This window comes from Rhinopithecus bieti, unplaced genomic scaffold, assembly GCF_001698545.2.
Source record: "Rhinopithecus bieti isolate Rb0 unplaced genomic scaffold, ASM169854v2 scaffold_25807, whole genome shotgun sequence".
In the NCBI taxonomy this organism is placed as follows: domain Eukaryota; kingdom Metazoa; phylum Chordata; class Mammalia; order Primates; family Cercopithecidae; genus Rhinopithecus; species Rhinopithecus bieti.
Genome location: NW_016811708.1, coordinates 319,766 through 342,102, shown reverse-complemented (window position 1 = coordinate 342,102; position 22,337 = coordinate 319,766). Strand labels below are relative to the sequence as shown.

The 22,337-nt window shown below is 37.3% G+C and overlaps 1 protein-coding gene across 3 annotated transcripts in view; it reads right to left on the bottom strand.

Annotated features, from left to right (window-relative positions):
• TMPRSS11A (transmembrane serine protease 11A) overlaps window positions 1-22,337 on the bottom strand; it is a 61,420-nt gene that overhangs the window by 18,201 nt on the left and 20,882 nt on the right. Inside the window, exons 2-5 of one of the 3 annotated variants that reach the window (XM_017894842.1) lie at window positions 21,762-21,883; window positions 19,842-19,969; window positions 7,019-7,086; window positions 4,929-5,089 (exon numbers count right to left, since the gene is read on the bottom strand). In XM_017894842.1, the coding sequence (XP_017750331.1) occupies window positions 4,929-5,089; window positions 7,019-7,086; window positions 19,842-19,969; window positions 21,762-21,883 (479 nt within the window). Of the gene's footprint in view, window positions 1-4,928; window positions 5,090-7,018; window positions 7,087-19,841; window positions 19,970-21,761; window positions 21,884-22,337 lie in introns of those variants that run through there. The other 2 variants (XM_017894843.1, XM_017894845.1) reach the window with 2 other exon arrangements.

Sequence of the window (22,337 nt, the reverse complement as noted above, 5' to 3'; positions counted from 1 at the left end):
TTTTTTTTTTTTTTTTTTTTTTTTTTTTTTTTTTTTGGTTGAAGGGTTTAGGATGAAAAAACCTTGAAAACTCTCGCATAAATGATCTTTTAAATGCTTTTAAAACAATTCCTAAATACTAAAATTGCTTTTTTTAAACAATAAACTGTTACGTATTTCTTATCCAAAATATACTGAATATTGGTAAAAGATAGTTATTGGACGCAATCCAAGATTAAATTCTGTCAGCTTCCAAAAAAGTGAGGAATTTGACTAAGGAAACACAAATATTAACTTGTATACATGTATCAAAACACCATGTTGTATACAGTAAATATATACAATTTTTATTTGTCAATTATATCTTACTAAAGCTGGGGAAAAATAAAGTTGGTGGGAGTTTTCATGAAAATTGTGATGATTTTCAAGTTAAAATGACTTAGCTTACTGAGCAGATGAGAATAAACTGCTTTACTTTTTCCTACCAGTACAATGTTTCTCAGACACATTCTCAGTATTCTATTCCCCATTATACAAAATAAGATTGTTTCATTCTATTAACTTTCTACAAATTCCACTGGGGAAACTGGTGATGATAAACTCTACAAAGTGGGCGCTTTTGAAAATATCCAATTCAAGTATACAGTATACCCTTAAAGGCATCCCAAATCATTGTATGGTGAAGAATCAGTTGCTTAGGACCATCAGTTGCCCAGGATCATCAATTGCTCTTGGTGCTTACTCTATGGAAGGAATTCAGTTTACCATCAAATGTAGTTTAAGGCATTAAATTTATTTCATTTTTAATAAAACTATATATTTGTCCTTAGTAATGCAATAAAGTGGAAAATAGCATAAAGTTAGAACTCTTCAGTTAAAACTTTGTCAACTTAGCCTGAGTAGGATGCAAGTTATCCATTTCCAGGAATGATACCAGGGTAAGTAATAATGGTCATGAGTATAACCAGATTTTTAGATAGAATGACTACACCTGGAAACAAACTGTCAATACACAAGTAACTAGTTTCTAATTTTGACCAAAGATTTTTACTTTCCAGGTACAGAAATGGAAATAAACATTAACACTTTAGTTTTGAAAGCGACCACCTCCTAACACGGTTCTGAGTGGGAGAAAGCTAGTTAATATTCAGGGCTCTACAGGCTACAAGTATCATGATGAAAAATGAAGCAAAGTCATCTGACACATAGGCAGTGAGCTGCTTGACTACAGCCTTGGCGTTTGCAATGCAAAAAAGTTGATTTTAGCTTTGTTTTGTCACACTGTGCCTCCTAAAGGACCCACACCACACAGTTTTTTTGTCAAAACAAAATACAGATTCTTGACAAATTATAAATAAATCTTGGGCTACAGGGTTATTTCTAGACTTAATCTAGAATCTCTACAGTTTTCTGTTTATTGGTAGTCAAAAAATTATGTGTTCCCAGGAAGCAATGTTTTGTCTATAAAATTGCCTTAAAGATTCTCCTGAGCTGTCCACTGAATGTGCCTTTCTTAAGTGCTAGTGATGGCAGTTACAGGCTGTCTGGAGCAGTGTCAGCAAGAGCGGACGCGGGAGCAGCAGTGACGGTGGTGGGTCCCCTGTGCCCCACATCCCCGAGGCAGCCGACTGTGCCGCCCCCAACCTCATGTGACCAGGCAGGACCCGCTCCCAGGCCTGGAGCCTCTCCTACTCCGGAACCTGGCCCCACGTTGCCATTCTCCACCATGGCCACTGCAGGGAGGGTGCGAGGAGAAAGTGGATAATCCATGGAGCCCATCCCTGGGAGCCCTCCAGAGCCTGCCACCCTAGAAGCTACCACAATGGGACTGGGCCAAGTTGCCCACTGGTCTGAGAGCAGCGAGGTCAGGCACGAAGGGGTGGGCAGAGAGGTGCCGTAGGCAGCACTGGGCCCTTGCAGATGGAGAGGTAGGTGACTAGGAGATCGTGGGACTACCTGCCTGCATAGAGGAGCTAGACCACTCTAGGGCCTACTGTCTGCTGAAAGCTGAACACTCAGTGGGACAACTTGCCTTTGGAGAGAAGGTTCTAACTCCAGGGCCTCCTCTCTGCTAGGAGCTGAACACTTGCTTGGACTCCCTGGCTACGAAGAGGAGCTGCCCACTGTGGGTCTCCTGTGAGCTGTTCTCTTGCTCAGTAAACCTCTTTCTCGCCTTGCTCACCCTCCACTTGTCTGCGTACCTCATTCTTCTTGGTCTCAGGACAAGAATTCAGGACCTGCCAAATAGCAAGACTAAAAGAGCTGTAACACAAACAGGAATGAAACATACCCCTTGCTGGCCACATTGTAGGCAAAAAGAGAGAAAAGCTGCAGCCTTTTAGGGATCCCAGACCTGGGAGCTCCTCAAGCCAGGGCTGTGACTCCTTCTTTGGGACCCTGCAGTTCCTGTCATCTTCAGGCTTCCTGGGTGCCACCACATTTCCAGGTGCCAGCCAGAGAAGCTGCTTGCAGTGATCTTTGTCCAACCACAGCCTCACAGAGAGCCAGCACACCTGTGCCAGCGCCTGGAGCTGCCCATCATGCTGCAGCCAGTGTGCCTGGCTGTGGGCAGTGGCCAGACCCCATGCTCACTTACACAACCCTCACAGCTCCATGCCTGGGTTGGCCTTGGTGGGCATGGGATCCAGGCCGGGAGCAGGAGGTGGGCAGTCTGCCAGGTCAAGTGGGCAGAATGAGCCCAGTGGGCCAGAGCAAAACCTGGGCAAAGGCACCAACCACTGGGCACAGAGGTTTTTGGCCAGAAAAGCAACACCCCCTAGGATCCCATATCACTAATAAACACTGTTCTTTTTACATTTGAAAATTCTGAAACTTTCAAGGATCTATCTGCTACTAGTCAATCACTCAAATTAATTATTTCAGGTTTCCAAAGTGTGTGCACAACGTAATAGCTTTCTCAGTAGTAACAGCCTCTTTATTCCACATTGTGTTTTCTATTTCTTTGTATATTCTTATAATCTCTCTGTGATTTCAGAAAGAACAAACATTATCATTGGAATTTTACAGATGAGAAAATGAAGACAAAGTCATGAGCCAATTATTTGGGTGGTCCTGTAGTGACTTAGTGGAGTCAGAATTGGTCAGGTAACTCTCTCCCCCCTCCCTTTTTTTTTTTTTTTTTGGAGATGGAATCTTGCTTTGTCACACCAGGCTTGAGTGCAGTGGCGCAATCTTGGCTCACTGCAACCTCTGCCTCCTGGGTTCAAATGATTCATCCCCCTCAGTCTCCCAAGCAGCTGGGATTACAGGCACCTGCCACCAGGCCTGACTAATTTTTGGTATTTTTAGGAGAGACAGGGTTTCACCATGTTGGCCAGGCTGGTCTTGAACTCCCGACCTCAGGTGATCCACCCGCCTCGGCCTCCCAAAGTGCTGGGATTACAGGCGTGAGCCACCGCGCCCGGCCTCAGGTAACTCTCAAATCAGTCTCTCCATTAGCATATCCTGCCTTTTAATTTAGTACAATTATTAAAATAAGCTGAAGTTCAGAAGCTGAGCCTATAAAAAACAAAAAGACCAGCCAATGAACAATTTATGCTTCACTCTGATTTCAGATAGTTCAGGCTTTTACATTCCTGACAAATGAACTATTTATTGGAAATTACACAGAACGCATCATGTAAGTTATCAGAATGGCCATTGTTTTACAATTTCTGTTCATTTGCTTCTCCATCTAACAAAGAAGATGGATTAAGCACTTGTCAGGTTCCTCCCTTCTGGCTGGGAGAGGTCCTCAGCTTTATTCTCTAAGTAGCTGACTCGTCATATCAGCAAACATCTGCCCATTCCATTACCTCACATTTTTTACTTCCTTATTTAATTTCCTCTTGAAGAGTCAGCTAGACCCTTACAAGGGTAGAGTGTCCTGTTTCATGTCTGATAAAAATCGCTTACCCGGAATCTCTTCTGTAACTCTCTTAGGTCTAGTATCCATTGAAATTTGTAGGGGAAATCTGTATTTGTCTGCTGGAAGAAGATGCTGTGAAAACAGCTTAGTGGATGAGGGTAAACAAATTTCTCTCTAGCTGGCTGCCTTAGAATCTTTAATATGGTACCATAAGGAAGAGTTTCCGAGAAATGAATATCATGGCCAGAATTTTTAAGATGTGTTTGACTATAGAAACCTTTTTTAATTGGAGCCTTTTAAGAAATTAGAGATTTAAATTTGATTCTTAGCTCCTTTTAATTACTGAATTCCTCAACCCTTTTTGCATGAATTTCACTTCTATAGGGGTGAATTTGCATATGTCACTGGAATGTAAAAAGAAATTAGTTACTTCTGGTAAAGGCAATAGAGATAGACCTTGGTAAAGGTTCGTTCTCCTTAAATGAGGGAAGTGATAACGGTATAATGGGCTAAGGGTGAACAAGAAAAAAAAGAGAAAAGTGGAACAATGTTTCAGTGATGTTTTCCTAGACTGTGATTTTTAAAGCATTAATGGTAAAATAACTCTAACAGCTACAATGTTGGCTTGCCATTTTCCCAAATGCCCATAGTAAAAAAAGCTAACAAAAATTTTATGACACCATATATAGAAACTATCAATAAAAGTATGGCAACAAATGAATTTGTGTTTTAGGAAGGTCCCACCCAGAAAAACAATTATTGCCAAACCCTTAGTATTTTCAATTGCTTAGTCACGGAGGCAGTGCCTAAGTGAGATTAACCCTCTGTTAGTTGTGAATCCTTGCCTTTATTTTGGGATGAGTGCCAATCAGTTACTGTTGGGAAAACCACTGGATGACTAACTTCAGATGTGCTTACATTAGAGACTAATACACCTTGAAATGTCACATCTTTAACTTGAATTTTTTCATCTGAATTCTAGCTATTATTTGGAATGGAAATAATGACAAATAAATTTGAGATTAGTCAAAACATGAACCTAATAGAGAACTTCATATCACACAGAAGGGGACCTCCTTACCATTAACTTGAACTGATGAGGCATTTATTGGCAAGGCTCTTAAATTCCTCATCTTCTGATTTAAGAAGCTTTGAATTTTCTTCTCTCTTACTGCCCTTTGCTCAGTAGAGGGGAACTGGAACACCATAATGACATCTGCTTTCACACCATCTTCCTCTGGACTATGCCACACAAAAGAAAGGTACATTTTCAAAGAATACACCTGGAATTGTCCTTCAGTGTTTCCTGTATCTTCCTCCCTTGAATGATCCCTCAGTTGCTGAAAGTGTCAAGTGCTGACTGTCTCATGTCATTCTGACCCAAGGTCATTTCATACGTTCCCTCTTCTAGCTTTCATTATGTTTTCAGTGCATTTCCCCCAATTAATTTGAAGGATTGTTACAGAAGCTAGGAATGACAGACGTAAAAAATCATCATCAAAATTATAAGCTTTGAGAGTGTAGAAGAAGCCTTCGTGTTTTCTTAGGCTAATCAATTGTATATTTGATACCTGAATCACTTCTACAGGGTCTATGACAAATGGCCCTCCAATGACAGTGCAATAATTAAAAAGATAGTAAGTTTAATTTTCTAAAGAGGCTTGTTTCTCTTTGGTCAGCTCTGAGTTCATCGTTTTGAGTTGAAATATGTCTCCCTATATCTCCCATTCCATAAGGCGTAGGTCTACCAGTTGGAACATACATAAAGTAATTTCCTCTTTTAGCCCAAATATTTGAAGACAACAGTATTGTGGTCCCTGAGTCTTCTCCAAATGAAACATGCCCAATTTCTTGAACTTTTATAATATAAATAGGTTCAAGTTCTGTTACCTGAGGAACTAAACTTTTAAATACTCTTAAAATAGGAAAACCAATTACAGGTTTAAAAAAAAAAAAAAACCTGAAACTAATACATATTGATCTGTTGTCTCTCCTATTTTTTTTAAACAAACAAATTAAAAAAAAAACTGCGAAAAACACTAGAGGCCCATCTCCCTGAATCTTTTGACTAAAAGGAAATTCTGAGACAATTTATGTAGTTTTGTTCATTTAGGCTCTGGAATATAAAGATCTAAATAACTAGAACTTTCTATCAAATTGGCAAACAGATGACTAATTTTACTTCTTAAATCTGAGGAATTAACATTTTTACCAAGTATTATATAGTGATGATGGCTACCATCGAAAGGACTTCACGAGAGTATGATAATGTTGCTACAATAATATGGTAAATGAGAATTTGAAAACAGAAAACATGAAATATAGAAAGTTCTAGTATTTATATGCTTTTTCTCTCGTAAGTATTTTAGAAATTACCCAATTTATATTATAAAATCCTTACAGAAGTCACTACTCAGTAAAGACATAGAGAACTTTGGAGTACAGCTGCCAACAAAGCATTATTAGTCTATTGGTAAGAAAGTGATAATTATTTTCTTCAAATAAATCAAAATCTGAATATATTATTTTTCTTTATCTTTAAGAAATATGAGTCATACAGGTTCATGCATTTATGTATATGACATGTATGTTCTACTATGTAATTTTTCAAAATAACACAAATGAAACTTCTGAGCAATATCTACAACTGATATGAATCTTCCCCTCCACCACAGTAAAAGAAAATTTATTACAACAGGAATATATTTTTGTTTAGGCATGCCTCATGTCGTTAGGTTGCATTACAGGTGAAATTTGTGATCCCATTTTGTAGCCAAGTTTGCCTGCTTAACATGTTTGAAATAATATAGTTGTCAAAAGAATACAACTTGGTGTATGCAATGACAAGCTGCTGGGTTTTCCCCAGGTCACGGGTTCTGGTAGGTTCCAGGCCTCACAATAAGTTGATGGGGTTTGATTCTTGGTTCTGTCACTTTGGGAACTGTCAGTTGGGGAATTTTGAACATATTTCTTACCCTCCCTGAATCTTAGTCTTTTTGTTGACAAAATGGTGGTCAGCCTTATACTCCAAGACTGCTTTAAAGATAATGTTTATGAAAAATTGTAGCCAAAAGCCTAGTCCATAGAGACATACAATACATGAGGGTCCCTGTCTCCTTTGTTCCTTTTCCCTCCAATCTTGTGATTCCACTTTTGCCCAACCATACATACGTCATTCTGACTACTTGGTTCTTGATATAGTTCTTCTTCCAGGCTGAATCTATAAATATCTCATCCACCTGTTATATAACAAGAGGGAAGCTATGTGTTAGTAATATCTTTTATAATAAGAATATATCCTTGATTAAATGTTAAAGCAATGGAAAATTTTTTAACAGAACTAATATCATTATTTAAATTGGTGGATCCTAGCCTTCACAGTGCAACAGAATCATTTGCTGAATTAAAAAAAATTATGGCCGGGCGCAGTGGCTCACGCCTGTAATCCCAGCACTTTGGGAGGCCGAGGCGGGCAGATCACGAGGTCAGGAGATCCAGACCATCCTGGCTAACACGGTGAAACTCCGTCTCTACTAAAAATACAAAAAATTAGCCGGGCGTGGTGGTGCTCCCCTGTGGTCCCAGCTACTCGGAGGCTGCGGCAGGAGAATGGCGTGAACCCAGGAGGCGGAGCTTGCAGTGAGCCAAGATTGCGCCACTGCACTCCAGCCTGGGCGACAAAGCGAGACTCCGTCTCAAAAAAAAAAAAAAAAAAAAAAAATTTTTGGTGGCCACAACCCCTCCCCAAAACTTTTGATTTTGATTGGTCTAGAGGGGACCTAGGCACTCATATTTTTAAAAAACCTATGCAAGTAATTCTACTGTGCTAGAGTAGGTTTCTGGAGTAGAAGATATCTTGCTAAAACACCATAGAAGGAGTAGCAGAGAGATACAGAGCAGAGATGGGATATTCAGGGAGGCTTTGAGTGGTGACAAAGAAATCCCTGCCTCAGTCCTGGATTTGAGGCTATGCCACTGCTCACAAACTGGGCAACATTGGCAAAGTTACTGAATCAATTTGAGCCTCAGTTTTCGAACCTGTAAAACAAAGATATTGGTCTGCTACTCATAAGGCTATGAAGGTTAAACACATATAAAATGCTGAGTAAGATTTGGTAGTTAATTGCTGATGGTCCTCTAGCCTCCATCCTGGCATTATAGGTCTTAGCTCTGCAGGTCTTCGCTTATAAAGGGTAAGGAGGAGGCATTAGGGATTTAGGAGAGAGCCAAACTTTTAAAATTATTGTTGATTGTGGACCCTAGGGTAAATCAGGGAGGAAAGGATTAGGTGGTATTCCAGTATTAGCTCAAATTTGTTACTCAGTTTATGTCACCAAAGTAGGAGAAGCAAAGCCACTGCTTTTAGTCCATATGCCTGGCTTTAATCTACTGCCACAGTATTGTGATGCTGTGGTCTATCACACCTGGCATTTGGCTTGCAGTATCTCCTAGCACTCACTTGGTGGAAATAGTGTCATCTCAATGTGGGGTAAGGGACTACAGTTCATGTTGGACAGAGGAACCAAATGTGCACACAAAATATCCTAAATTCTCAAGGAATGAGAAGAAAAACCAACTCTCATGACTGAAACACACACGCACACACACACACAAATATAGGGAAAGCTGTTTCAGGGATCAAGAAACAAGTTATAACTTCCTTAGCACACTCAAGAATTCATAAATACTTCATCAGGAACCGAATTATTTGTTTTCTTCTTTAACTTTTATGACAATTCCGTGAAATAAGAAATATTTTCATTCCTATTAGAAATCTGTGACTCAGAGGCATTATGTGAATTTGCCTGGCATCATGCAGATACTAGTAAGCTGGGACTGAAACCCAGGTCTTCTATCTGTAGGGTGCTCCTCTTCCCACTCAATCACACAACCACCCTGTTAAATGTGATGTAAATTTTACTTCAGTTTCTTTCATAGAACACATAGTAATAAGTTATCAAATAATTTACTAACCTAAAGTATAAAACTTTTAGAGATATAGATTTGATAATAGCCTTAAACTTAAGATCAAGGATAGCATTTAGAAAATAAATTGCTAGTATCCAAAATATGTCTTTATTGGTACTTAAAGAAAGAAAGCCTAAATGGGCTGAGGTGGTGTGGGGCTTATATGCTAGAAACAAAATTCTTTTGGAAGACATGTTTTCGAAAGGGTGACTTTGTTATAATAATTTCTCTCTCATCACCCACAGCCAGTTCTACTACTCAGTATGGAGGCAGAGGAGTCCCCCCCCCCGCCCACAAAAAAAAAAAAAAAATGGCAAACAAAATGGAACAGGGAGAAAAGTGATACAATTTAGAAAGAAGAAAAGTAAATAGCAGTTGGGTATTTAATGAAGTTTGTTTTATAATTACCCTCTGAATAAGTTCAACCACAATTGATTCCTGGCCATTTGTAACTTGTTGGTGAAGGCATTGGATTAAGTTTTTGACTCTGGATAACATCATCAATCTGGCAAGGCGCCTGCTATGAATATCTAAACCAAGCATCAATTTTATCTTTGAATGGTTAGGTTGTCTGGGAAGATAGGAGCTGAAAAAATAACATAGGAAGAATCTAGGCAGAAGAAACTTTGGTGATCACAATAATAAAAAGGATTCTTCTTTATAAAATTCTAGGACTCTCTCTCTAGAAAAGTCTCATTTACTAGATCGGAGGAGGCCTTGGAATCTTTAGGTGATATAGGTAGTCTGAGGACAGCGCTTTGAGAAATGGGGTAGAGGGACTGGTAAAAAGAATTCTTATAAAATGAATTTACAACAGGAGGAAAATCAGAGAAAACATGAACGTAAGTTTTATTGCTGAATGGAGCTTATGTATAAACTAGCTTTCTAAAGACGTGGAAATTGTTTCCATGGCAGATGATGGCTTTCATTATTAGAAGCATTCTTTCCGCCAACGTTCTGGCATTCCAAGTTCCCAGAAGTTCCAGAGAAACTTATACATTTAAAGCTGTGTTCCAGCTTGTTATAAATCTATTATTATCTATGCAACCTAATAGCGTTAGCAATTTGTAAATCTATCCTACCTCCTTCTTTAGGGCATTTCTAGAATTTTGTAGTTGGAGTTTGTCTCCTAGCATTGAACAAAAGACCCTCTTTCAGGGTAGTATCTCTTTCTGCTTGATGATTTTGACATGCTAGAAATTACACTGAGATTAAGTTCCAAGAGGGCAATTGAAGATTAGTTGGGTGATTAATGAAAGAGTGAGGGAGAGGCTGTCAACTCAAACAAACAGACTTGCCCAGCCATTCAGCTCTCATTCCTGAATTAACTCTGTTTATACATGTTGCCTGCTTTTCTCTGCAGATGCTTCCTGGCTGACTCCCCTTACAGCAGTCAATGTATTCACTTAGGGAGTGTTTTGTGGCTAACACTGCAAACCGCAGGTACATATGTCACCAAAGACTGGCATATGGAATGTAAATGAAATATAAAAGCTGTTTTTTCCAACATAACACCAGATGAGCTCCTTAGCATTAAAGAAACCAAAACTCTGCTGTGAAAAAAACTTTACATCCTATTGCTTTCTCCTAATTATAACATGAGTAACATGCAAAGGATATTATGTAAGAGGGCTTTTAAAAAACACTTTTCACCTTAAATAAAGCTTCACTGAAGTTTCATTGTCACAAGGATTGAACTCAAGGTAGAAATAGAGAATTTGAGCCTTGGAGCCTCTGCTTACAATGTCAGACATTCAAGGTCCTCTCCCTCTGTGACAAACCTGCCCGGCCCCATCTTCAACACCACCAGTACTTTCAGGCATGGCCCTCATTTTCCTGCATACTCGCCCCTCTCAGACTGTTCCTTTGGTCTGTAGCAACCTTCTCATTCTGCAAGTTCTGTATTCCTGAATCACAACTATCCTTCAAGGCCAATCTCAGATAATACCTTCTTTGGGGATATTCATCAATCTCAAACTAATCTGTCTTCCTTCTGTCTCAATTTTTCTAACTCCTCTTACACCTTCTATTCTTTAATGTAGACATTCATTATATATTTATGCAATATATTCACTATATATTTATTCAAATATATAGTCTCTTTTATTAAATGGCAAACCCTTTATGCATAGAGCTGGCAATTTATCTTTTCATACTCTAGAAAATAGCATAGTGCTTTGCGTGCTGTTGGTTTGAAGTATATTTTTGATGAATAAACAAATGAATAAAAAGATGAGAATTTATTTATCAGAAAGTTTTGCATTTACCGGGAAAATTTTACAAGACTTTTTAAAGTGTTTGCTTTACATCAGGTTGAGATCAATGCTCCTAGAAAAAAAAGAAAATTGCACATGAATTATTGGAAGGGATTTTTTTCCCTGTTTGTGGACATTTTCAGGTAATTGATTATTTGTGGTAGGCTCCTCCTTGGTAAGACTGCAATAATTATAATAGTAGGAGTCACTGTTGTCTGCCATATGTGCACCAAGCACAGACATCATTGTGTTTGAACTCATTTGCTTTCAAATCAACCCTCTAAGGTGAGTACTATGATTATCCACATTTCATAGAAGAGGAAGTGACTTGCCCAAGTTGACACAGCAGTGAGCCACAGAGCTCACTGAAACAAGGGCCATGTAGCTGCAGAGCCTGTTAATGCCTTCATAGTGCCTACCTCAAGATGAGCATGCAGGTAGGTTCTCACTAAGACCTCCTACCCACTGATGGGCAGCAAGCAGTTTGTAAGTGGATCAGAAACTGTTGCACCCCTCTCCAAAGGCAGCCTATTTTCTTTACTCCCCCAAAATAAGAACCATAATCTTGGTAGTTTTTACTGCAATCCTTTAAAGTTTGTGTCATATCCATATAAAACTCCAGGTGTTTTTTTGATCCGAGAAGTCAGCTATGAACCATTCTCTCAAGCCTGGATAGAGGTTAGTCAACCTGAACACTGAGTGATGCCCACAGAATTTTGAGGCTTATTAGCCTTCTTGGGGTCAGGTCTAACTGACCAGTGTCATACACGCTGTGTGGGTGTGGAGGATGCCATGAAACTGTGACTTTCAGATCACCCTAAACAAAGAGGTAATCAGATCATCAAATGGGATGTGATACTTGGTGATGCCATCAGTCATTTCTTTGATTGCACTGGCCCTTCTTCAGTGTTTCTTTGTGGAATGTCAGAAGGAAATGAACAGACATCTGTGACTAATCACATGTAAGAAGTAGCAATATATGAGATATCCATATCCCAAATTGGTTTACATTTCTGAGATTATGAGGCAAAATATTTATAGAATTTAAAAGTTTGCAATTAAGGATTTTAAAGAATAAAGTATTAACTTTCGATGTACCACAAAAACCTAGATCTTTGAATTGCTTTTTTAAAAGAGGAAAATATCTCACTTGGATCTATTTAAAGCTGTACTAAAAATATTTAAAACCAGGATACCCAAAGCAAGGGAAGGTCATTATTTAGAAGGTTCATGTCCTCTCCAGATTTGTTGTCTTCTAAATCTCTCAATTTGATTCGTCTATGAGAGAGAATCATTTTTCTTAGCCTTTTATAGTGCCTAACATCACATCATGCTGTATTTGCTGAATGATGAATGATGAACTAAATAGATCCTCCTGTGAAGACTATGCTGTATTTATAACTTTATCAGGAAATTTAGAAATAGTTCATATTACTTCTTTTCTCAAAAAACTTCCCTCAAAAAGCATACTCATTCACATCTTTCTTCCAACTGTAGATTGTTCACACTAGATATACATACCTACGTCAATATATCCATCAGTTTCCTTCATCTCTCTCTATTACAGTTTCTTCTCCCTTTGCCTTCCTCACCAAAAACTGATACAGGGAAATGAGAACGAGAATATTTTTCTATAGTAAGTGTATCTAATGTATCTGTCAAGAAAAAGTGAGCTAGCACAGCATAGAGGATTTATAATCTTTATGGATTTAAAAAATTAAATGAGAGAAGAATTGATTTAGATTTTAATAATTTTATCTTCTATCTTAGCTGAGTCCTTTCCTGACAGTAGAACAATTTAGTGGAAACAGCACACGTATGGAGTTACCTAGACGACTTGAAATCTCCCCTCCATCATTTTCCAGCTATGGACCTTAATTTCAGAAGCTTGGTTCTCTTACCCGTAAAGAGGAGATAACAGTGCCTTCCTTGTGGTGTTACATCCATGTTGCTGCAAAGGACATGATTTCATTTTTTTTTTATGGCTACATAGTATTCCATTGTATTAATATATATATAATATATATGTATATAGATACCACAATTTGTTTGTCCAGTCCACCACTGATGGGCATCTAGGTTGATTCCACATCTTTGATATTGTGAATACTGTGGTAATTAATGTGACAGTGCATCTGTCTTTTTGGGAGAAAAGTTTATTCTCCTTTGGGTATACACCCAGGAAGAGGATTGCTGGGTTGAGCAGCAGTTCTATTTGGTACTTTGAGAAGTCTCCAAACTGCTTTCCACAGTGGCTGAACCAATTTACATTTCCAACAGTATTTAAGCATTCTCTTTCCTCCACAGTCTCATCAGCATCTGTTATTTTTTTACTCTTTAATAATAGCCATTCTAACTGGTATGAGATAGTATCTCACTGTAGTTTTGATTTGCATTACTCTGATGATTACTGATGTGGAGCATTTGTTCATATGTTTCTTGACTGCTTTGTATGTCTTCTTTTGAGCAGCATCTTTTCATGTTCTTTGCCTACTTTTTAGTGGGGTTATTTGGTTTATTTTGCTTGATGAGTTGTTTAAGTTCTTTACAGATTCTGGACATTAGACCTTTTCAGATGCATGGTTTGCAAATATTTTCTCCCATTTTGTAGCTTGTTTGTTTACTCTGTTGATAGCTTCTTTTATTGTACAGAAGTTCTTTAGTTTAATTAGGTCCAACTTGTCAATTTTTGTTTTTGTTGAAATTGCTTTTGATGACTTAGTCATAAATCCTGTGCCAAGACTGATGTCTACAACAGTATTTCCTAGGTTTTCTTCTAGGGTTCTTACATTAATTGTTTGTGGTCTTACATTTAATTCTTTACTCCATCTTGAATTAGTTTTTGTATATGGTGATAGTTAGGGGTCCAATTTCATTCTTCTGCTTCTGACTAGCTAGTTATTCCAGTACCATTTATTAAATAGAAAGTTCTCTCTCCATTGCTTATTTTTGTTAATTTTATCAAATATCAGATGGCTGTAGATGTGTGGCTTTATTTCTGGGTTCTCTATTCTGTTCCATTGGTTTATGTGTCTGTTTTTGTACCAGTACCATTCTGTTTTGATTACTGTAGCCTTAAATTATAGTTTGAAGTCGGGTAGTGTGATGCCTCTGGCTCTGTTCTTTTTGATTAGGAATGATTTGGTTATTGAAGCTTTTTTTGTTTTGTTTTGTTTTGTACTGTATGAAGTTTACAAAAGCTTTTTCTAATTTTGTGTGGAAAATTATGTTGGTAGCTTTGTAGGAATAGCATTGAATCTGTAGATTGCTCTGTGCAGTAGGGCCATTTTAACAATATTGATTCTTCCAATCCATGAGCGTGGAGTGTTTTTCCATTCATTTGTGTCATCTCTGATTTCTTTCAACAGTGTTTTGTAATTTTCCTTATAGAGATCTTTTACCTCTTTGGTTAGATGTATTCCTAGGTATTTCATTTGTGTGTGTGTGGCTACTGTAAATGGGATTGTGTTCTTGATTTGGCTCTCAGCTTGGACATTATTATATAGAAATGCTACTGAATTTTCTACATTGATTTTGTATCTTGAAACTTTACTAAAGTTGTTTATCAGTTTTGGAATCTTTTTGTAAAGCTTTTAGGGTTTTCTAGGCATATAATCATATTGTCAGTAAAGAGAGATAATTTGGCTTCCTCTTTTCCTATTTGGATGCCTTTTTCTTCTTTCTCTTGCCTGATTGCTCTTTCTAGAACTTCTAGTACTATGTTGAATAGCAGTAGTGAGAGTGAACATTCTTGTGTTGTTCCTGTTCTTAAGGAGAGTGCCTCCAGCTTTTGCCCATTCAGTGTGATGATGGCTGTGGGTTTGTCACAGATGGCATTTATTATTTTGAAGTATGTTTCTTTGATGCCTAGCCTGTTAAGGATTTTTATTATGAAGGGATGTTTAATTTTATCTAAGCTTTTTCTACATCTATTGAGATGATTGTATGATTTTAATTTTTAATTTTTTAATTTTTTTTGAGATGGATTTTTGCTCTATCACCCAGGCTGGAGTGCAATGGCGTGATCTCGTCTCACTGCAGCCTCTGCCTCTTGGGTTCAAGTGATTCTCCTGCCTCAGCATTCCGAGTAGCTGGAATTACAGGCACCTGCCACCATGCCACCATGCCACCATGCCCAGGTAATTTTTGTATTTTTAGTACAGATGGGGTTTCACCATGTTGGTCTCGAACTTCTGACCTCAAGTAATTTGCCCACCATAATCTCCCAAAGTGCTGGGATTACAGGTGTGAGCCACTGTGCCTGGCTAATTGTATGGTTTTTGTTTTTAATTTGGTTTATGTGGTAAATCACATTTATTGATTTACATATGTTGAACCAGTCTTGCATCACAGAAATAAAGACTACTTGATTTTGGAAAATTCACTTTTTGATGTGCTGCTGGATTTGGTTTGCTGGTATTTGGTTGAGGATTTTTATATGTATGTTCATCAGGGATATTGGCCTGTAATTTTCTTTTTTCATTGTGTCCTTGTCAGGTTTTGGCATCAGGGTAATGTTGACTTCATAGAATGATTTAGGAAGAAGTCTCTTCTCAATTTTTTGGAATAACTTCATTAGAATTAGTCCTAGCTATTTCTTGTACATCTGGTAGAATTTGGCTGTAAATCCATCAGTTTGGGCCTTTTTTTCCTTTTGGTTGGTAGGTTTTTTAAATTACTGATTTAATTATGAACTCAATATTGGTCTGTTCAGGGTTTCAATTTCTTTCGGATTAAATCTTGGAAGATTGTGTTTTTCCAGAAATGTACCCATTTCCTCTAGATTTTCTAGTTTATCTACATAGAAGTGTTCATAATAGTCTCACATGATCTTTTGTATTTCTGTGGGATTGGTTGTAATGTTACCTCTGTCATTCCTGATTGTGCTTATTTGTATCTTCCCTCTCTTTTTTTCTTTGTTAATCTAGCTAGCAGTCCAGACTGGTTTTGGCTGACTCACAGAGGATGCATAGTAAGGGTTTTGTGTCCTCCGCTTCACCTTTTAACATCAAATGGCTGAAAACTCCACCCTTGGATCACGCTAAGGCCACCATTTTTTGAACATGCAAAACAGTAAGAGGCATAAAGCTCAATTGCACATGGTCATTTTCTCCTTTCATAAGTATTTGTGACTTCCACTAGAACTTATTGAACATGTATACTTAGCCAGATCATTCAGCATAAATTCCTGGCTTATCCTTCCCTCCCTCAAAGTGCATGCTCTCAGCTTCTGCTGGATGCCATGCTTCTCTGCCTGCAGGATGACCAGCCTACAGTAATCAGACATCAGTAATGTCTGATTAATGGACTCTTCTCTGAAGGATGATATGAGAGATGAGATATATCTGCTCCACTATCTCAGGGAACAGGGATGGATTATAGCAGTATCTAAATATGAACTCATTTTACTTTTGCATCTCAATTTGCATTCAAATCAGTAAAGCCCAAAGAGAGGAAGAACAGGACCTGCCACCTATCTTCCTTGGTTGTCTAATTAGCACCCATATAGGATAGAGAGAAGAATCTGGTTGTATTCATTGGAATTTAGCAACAATAAACAGGTGTGGCTCAGGATGAGGCATAAACTCTTCCTGTAATTCTTCTAAAGCTAACTTGGTGGGGGATGGGAGGAGAAAAATACCTGTCTTATTTAAACAGAGTTAAAATAATATAAAGCCTTTTCTGACCATGGGAATCTTTGTCTGGTTTTGAAGTTTTTCTGTACTTACTGTCCTCAATGTATAATTTAGCCCTTAATTACATCACGTCATGATATTCAATTCCGTGTGTGTTACTCACATCTCTCCAAAAAGATTGGAAGCAGTTTGAGGAGACAGATCATGTTTCCTCTTCTGCAAGACCCAGGTGTCAAGAAACACATGCAATGAGCTCAATAATCATATCACATATTAGGAAAAGCCAAGATATTTTAGCTATTTGTATTTAAAAACTGGCTCACTATATTAATTAAAAAACTGAATCTACCTAACCTCACATCCAAAGGTGGATTCCACATGTATTAGAGACCTAATGTAAAAGATAAAACTATAAGGTTAATAAATAACATAGTAAAATATTTTTATGTCTTAGAAGGGAAGGAGGACTTCTTAAAGAAAAGCTTCAAAATACAATCATAAGGCAAAACAGTGAAAAAATGATTATCTCAGTTACAGATTTCTGTTTTGTAAAGAACAACATGGTCAATATTAGTAGAAGACAGAATGGATAAGTGCAGTGTCTACAACCAACATACTATCAATATCTAGAAAATGTAAAGAACTTCTGCAAAGCAATACAAATAAGGTAAAAAAGCAAGTCTAACAGAAAAATAGGCAAATAATATGTATAGGCAATTTATAGAAATGAAAGTCCAAAAAGTTAATAATTATACATAACAATGCACAGACTCATTAGTAATTAGAACATGCAAAGTAAATCACAGATAAAATACTACTTTATACCTATTAGTGTGGCAAATCAGAAAGCCAAATAATATCAAGTGCTGTGGACTGAATGTTTATGTTCCCCTGAAGTTTATATTTTGAGATCCTAACTCTCAAAGTGATGATAGAGGAGATGGGATCTTTGGAGGATAGTTAGGTCATGAGGGTGGAGTTCTCATGAAAGTCATTAGTGTCCTTACAAAAGAAATTTCTCTTATGGCTTCTGCCATGAGGGACACAGCAAGGTGGTGTTCTATGAACCAGGAAGCAGGCCCTCACCAGACATCTGCTAGATCCTTGATCATCTTCATCTTGGAATCTTCAGCCTCCAGAACTATGAGAAATAAGTGTTCATTGTTTAAGATACCCAGCCTATGTATTTTTTGTTGTAGTAGCCTAAACATACTAAGATACTAAGTGTTGGTTAGATGTGGGGACATGAAATCCTCATGCATTATAGATGGGAGTGCACACTGATTCAGCCATTTTGAAGAGCAAACCTGCACCAATTGGTCAAATTAAGTATATGTACATTCAATGACCTAATAATTCTGCTTCCAGAAGTACTTGCATAGGTCTATAAGTAGGAGTCTGTTTAGTGTGGCATTTCTTGGCATGACAGGCAAGTAAAGTATAGTAGATACACACTATGAATTAGCAGTTAACAGCAATTAACTAAAGGTATATATAGTAACAAAGATCTTTTTAAAAGTTCTCAGTAAAAAGAGGTGAAACAAAAGTGATTTATAACACAAAATATAAGTTAAAAGCATGTGCATGCAAAACAACAAAACATATTTTTGTAAGAATGAATACAAACAAAAGAATACCACATGAAACATAGAATGGTTGCCTGCAAGGGGGAGGGTAAGCGCTTATGCTATGGTGATAAAGGAGGATAAATAAATAATGACAACCAGAGAAGGGCCTTGTAGGTACCCATGATGATAATATGTCCTTATTTAACTTAGTCTTAGCCTTTGAAGGAGCACATGCTTAGCTGAAACTTAAAAGTCCATTTTTAAATAGAGTTTCTGTTCATCATGCACCTCTGCATTTCTCTCACTTCTTTTAGACCTATTGCATTCTTGTCCGTTTACTTCAGTGAAGACAGAATTGCTTAGTTAACTTACGACAACAACAGTAACAGTAGTGTTGGCCATAAAACATCAATTAAACAAATTTCAAAATTTCCCAGTAAATTGTAACATTTTCCATCATTCAAAGAATGTGTTTATCTTTTTAACTAAAGCAAGTGAAGAGTTTTCTTTTTTTACATTGAGGAGGTTATGTGGAGTCACTTAGGACTGGAGGAGTAGAGGAGGTATTTGGGTGTATAGGTGCAGGCTCCAAGTTCATCCTAGCATAACTCAAGAATTGATTGCAAATGCTCTTTTATAAGATGCTCTGCATGTGAAAGAATGAAGAATCTATATCAATCTGTAGACATTAATTATTGGTTGGGAAAGATGAAACCACAAAATTTAAAAACTGTACATGATTTAATGTTAACTGAAAATAGGGATTATAAACTCCACGATATTATTGTAAATATGATGCCATTAGGTATACTATGGACAAAGAGCAAATGATCACAGGAAGAAAAGATAAATGATTTGAGAAAGAAAGTGTCTTAAAAATGGTTCTTTGACTAAAACAAACCAACACATTTGTCCTTTCTTTCTTTTAAAATAACTCTCTGCTTCTGTGCTTCCTTGTCAGAAAATTACTTTGAACCTAGTTATCAAGTGAGAGTTCATGGGCATTCTGAGTGGAATGATTATATAACTGAGTGTGCTTTTTTCTTTTTGGGAGCATTCTTGCACTTTAGCTTTAACAAAATTATTAGCATTTGACTTGATTACTACAAAAAAAGTCTGAGTTTTTTGTCTTTATCAATATATTTACAAGATGAACGTAAATTCTGAAAATACTCAAAATCTTAAAATGTAGTCTTACAAAAAAGTGTGTGGACTTATAAAAACTAGTTTTGGTATGATTAAGCTTCTCTACTAGGGAAACTTAGTGGAATTAGGGAAGAAATGGGCTAGGATATCTTGGCCTCAATTCTCTTACCTTTAAATAAGGTAGTTGAGTTAGAAAGAGGGGCTTATTAGAATCGCCCATTGTTAGACATGCAGATTCCCTTACTCCCCTCTCCCCGCCTACCCATCTCATCAGACTCTGATTAAGCAAGTCTGCTATGGGGCCTAGCAATCTGCAAGATGATTCTAATGTGGGTGGTCTGAAAATCATGTTTTTAGAAATGGAGAAATGATCCACAAAATCCCTTCCACTTGCATTATTCGGTGATAAAAAGAAGTTTACCTGACTCACCAAATTTTCGGTCGTCTCTCGTAAGTCCTTAAGTTGATATGTGTTGCTTTGCCCAAAATTGTTATTGATTTGTGGATCTAAAATTTTAAAGGAGCCACGATAGTACTCCATTTTTTGGTCTGTAATGGAAATGAAAAATAGGAAACTAAATGGTTTGGACAAAGATTTCAGAACCCAATTACAGTGGGGCCAATATAAAGTCTTGAATATGTCCCTGGGCTCCTTCATAATGGAATTTTGTTTAAAAAAATTAATGTTTTATATTAATTATAGTAACTGCCATTTATTGAGTTTCTACAATATGCCAGGCACAGTCCTGTGCAGTTTTCATGAATTAGCTCATTTAATCCTCACACCAGCTCTCTAAGATTGGTATCACCTTCATTTTACAGATAAGAAAATTAAGGCACAGAGGCTTTAAGTAACTTGTTCTATAACTAGTAGGTGGCCTGTCCAAGCTTTAAATCCAAACAGTCTAGCTGTAGAGCTTGAACATCTCATTGCTACATTGCTCCTTGCTGAGTTGAAATGTGTACCACCATACGCTCTGGTGGAAGTAGAGATAAGTGAACATCCTTGTGAATTTTGATTTGTAACAAGACAGTCATGCACACTAAGAAAAACTTGAAAAGAAAGTGTAAAGAGGAGCTGTCTTGAGATTGAAGATGAGACTAGTGTGCAACAGGGATAAATCTATTAGGAAATGTAAGAAAGGAAAGTAGTTGGGACTCCTAAGGAATTTGGTAGTCTGAGGAGTAAGGCCCAGAGGGGGTAAGAAAGCTACAGAGTTAAAGATAGAGAATGGAAAAAACACAAGACAACCTAAATCCTTGAGAAGCCTGGCTCAGGGAAGAGGCAGTGGGTTTCTAGACTACAAATTAAGGAAAGAAACAGGGATATGAGGAAGGCATATGTCTTAAGTGGGAAATCTCTGGACCTTGTAATATTTTTTTGGACTTCCTGATTACTTATCCATATGAGTCATACTGTTATCAAACCTTACTCTCATTGGGCTTTTATGCAACCAAATAAACAGACCTGAGAATCTTTTGCCAATGGTGTAAACTACAGCTGGGGTTGTCATATAAGGCCTAGGACTATGAGCTTAAGCCCTTCAAGGCTCCAAATAGAGTCTTTGCTCCCCCATTTAGTCTGTGGAAGGTGACGACAGATAAGACCATTAAAGTGAGCAGGCTGAGTTATTTATCACATACATTCATGTGAGAGTGACATTGTAGAGATTTGTCAAAAAATATAAATGGCTTGTGTTCTCAGAAAGAGACTCAATATAAAAAGAGGATCTTGAAGTGCATTATTTGTATAATTACAAATATATTTATTGATAAAAATATACTCCCCGAATATTGTTTTGGAAAGAGTAAATTTTTTTCTCTAAAATAAATGATAATATTGTGTCATACTATATGTTTTCAATCATTTTAAAATTCCTTATTTTATTAGACAAATGCTTTTCTTTTGCCTTAGAAATGTTGGACAGAAAATGATAGTTCATGAGTAAAAGAGCCAATTTTAATAACTAATTTATCATAGCTTTTCATTTTAATGTATAATAAGTGATGAGTTATTTATTATAATTACCAGTAAGTTTCAGACAATTACAATTTTGATCTTTTGTGTAGATTCTCACACAAATCTAGATTGAGAGTTCTAAGGAAATTAGAAATCTGTCTACTTTGTTTAAGCTGTATCCTGAGCATCCAGAAAAGTAGTCACATATAATAAGCATTTAGTACTTGCTTATTGATGAAATGACTGAAATAATTAAACATACTCTGTGAAAAGTTGCAGGCAAATGTGCAATTTTTTAGATGAAATTACATTTACTTATATGTAAATGAAGCTTTGCCGAAAAAGAAAATCAAATAGAGTGAAATCCTTAATTTTACTTACCAAATACTAGGAAGTGAACCAGGAGACCTATGGTCACTGCCACCACTGTCAGGGACAACACAATGAGAACGGCAATCATCCATGGCTTCAGATACCTTCTTTGGGTGCCAAATCCTACTGTCCTGCAAAAAGGAAGGGCCCACTGGTTACTCTCAGATAGTAATGCTGCAGGTTTTCAGCTCTCCTTAGACAAGTTCAAGCTGCTCTAGCCTGCCTTTCCCTGCAAAAAGTTGTTGGTCTTTAATTTTGTTCAACATCATCTTAGCCTGAGAAGATGTGTTAAAAAAAAAAAAAAAAATCAGGATCTAGGAATCCTAATGTTGCTCCTGGTTTCTATTCTAGAGGCATTTGGTGGCCTCTTTGTGGCAGTCAGGAATGGTTTCTCTTAGCAGCATGGTGCAAGGTGGCACATATGCTTGAAGAGGGACCATTCCACCTTTCTCCAGCACTTTATTATCTCTTTTATCTATCTATCACTTTAGAGTTTACGAAGTGATTTTAAATCTATTATCTCATTTATTTTATCTTTTATCTTTTATTTTTAACTATCATGAAAATGTTCAGACATAAAAAATT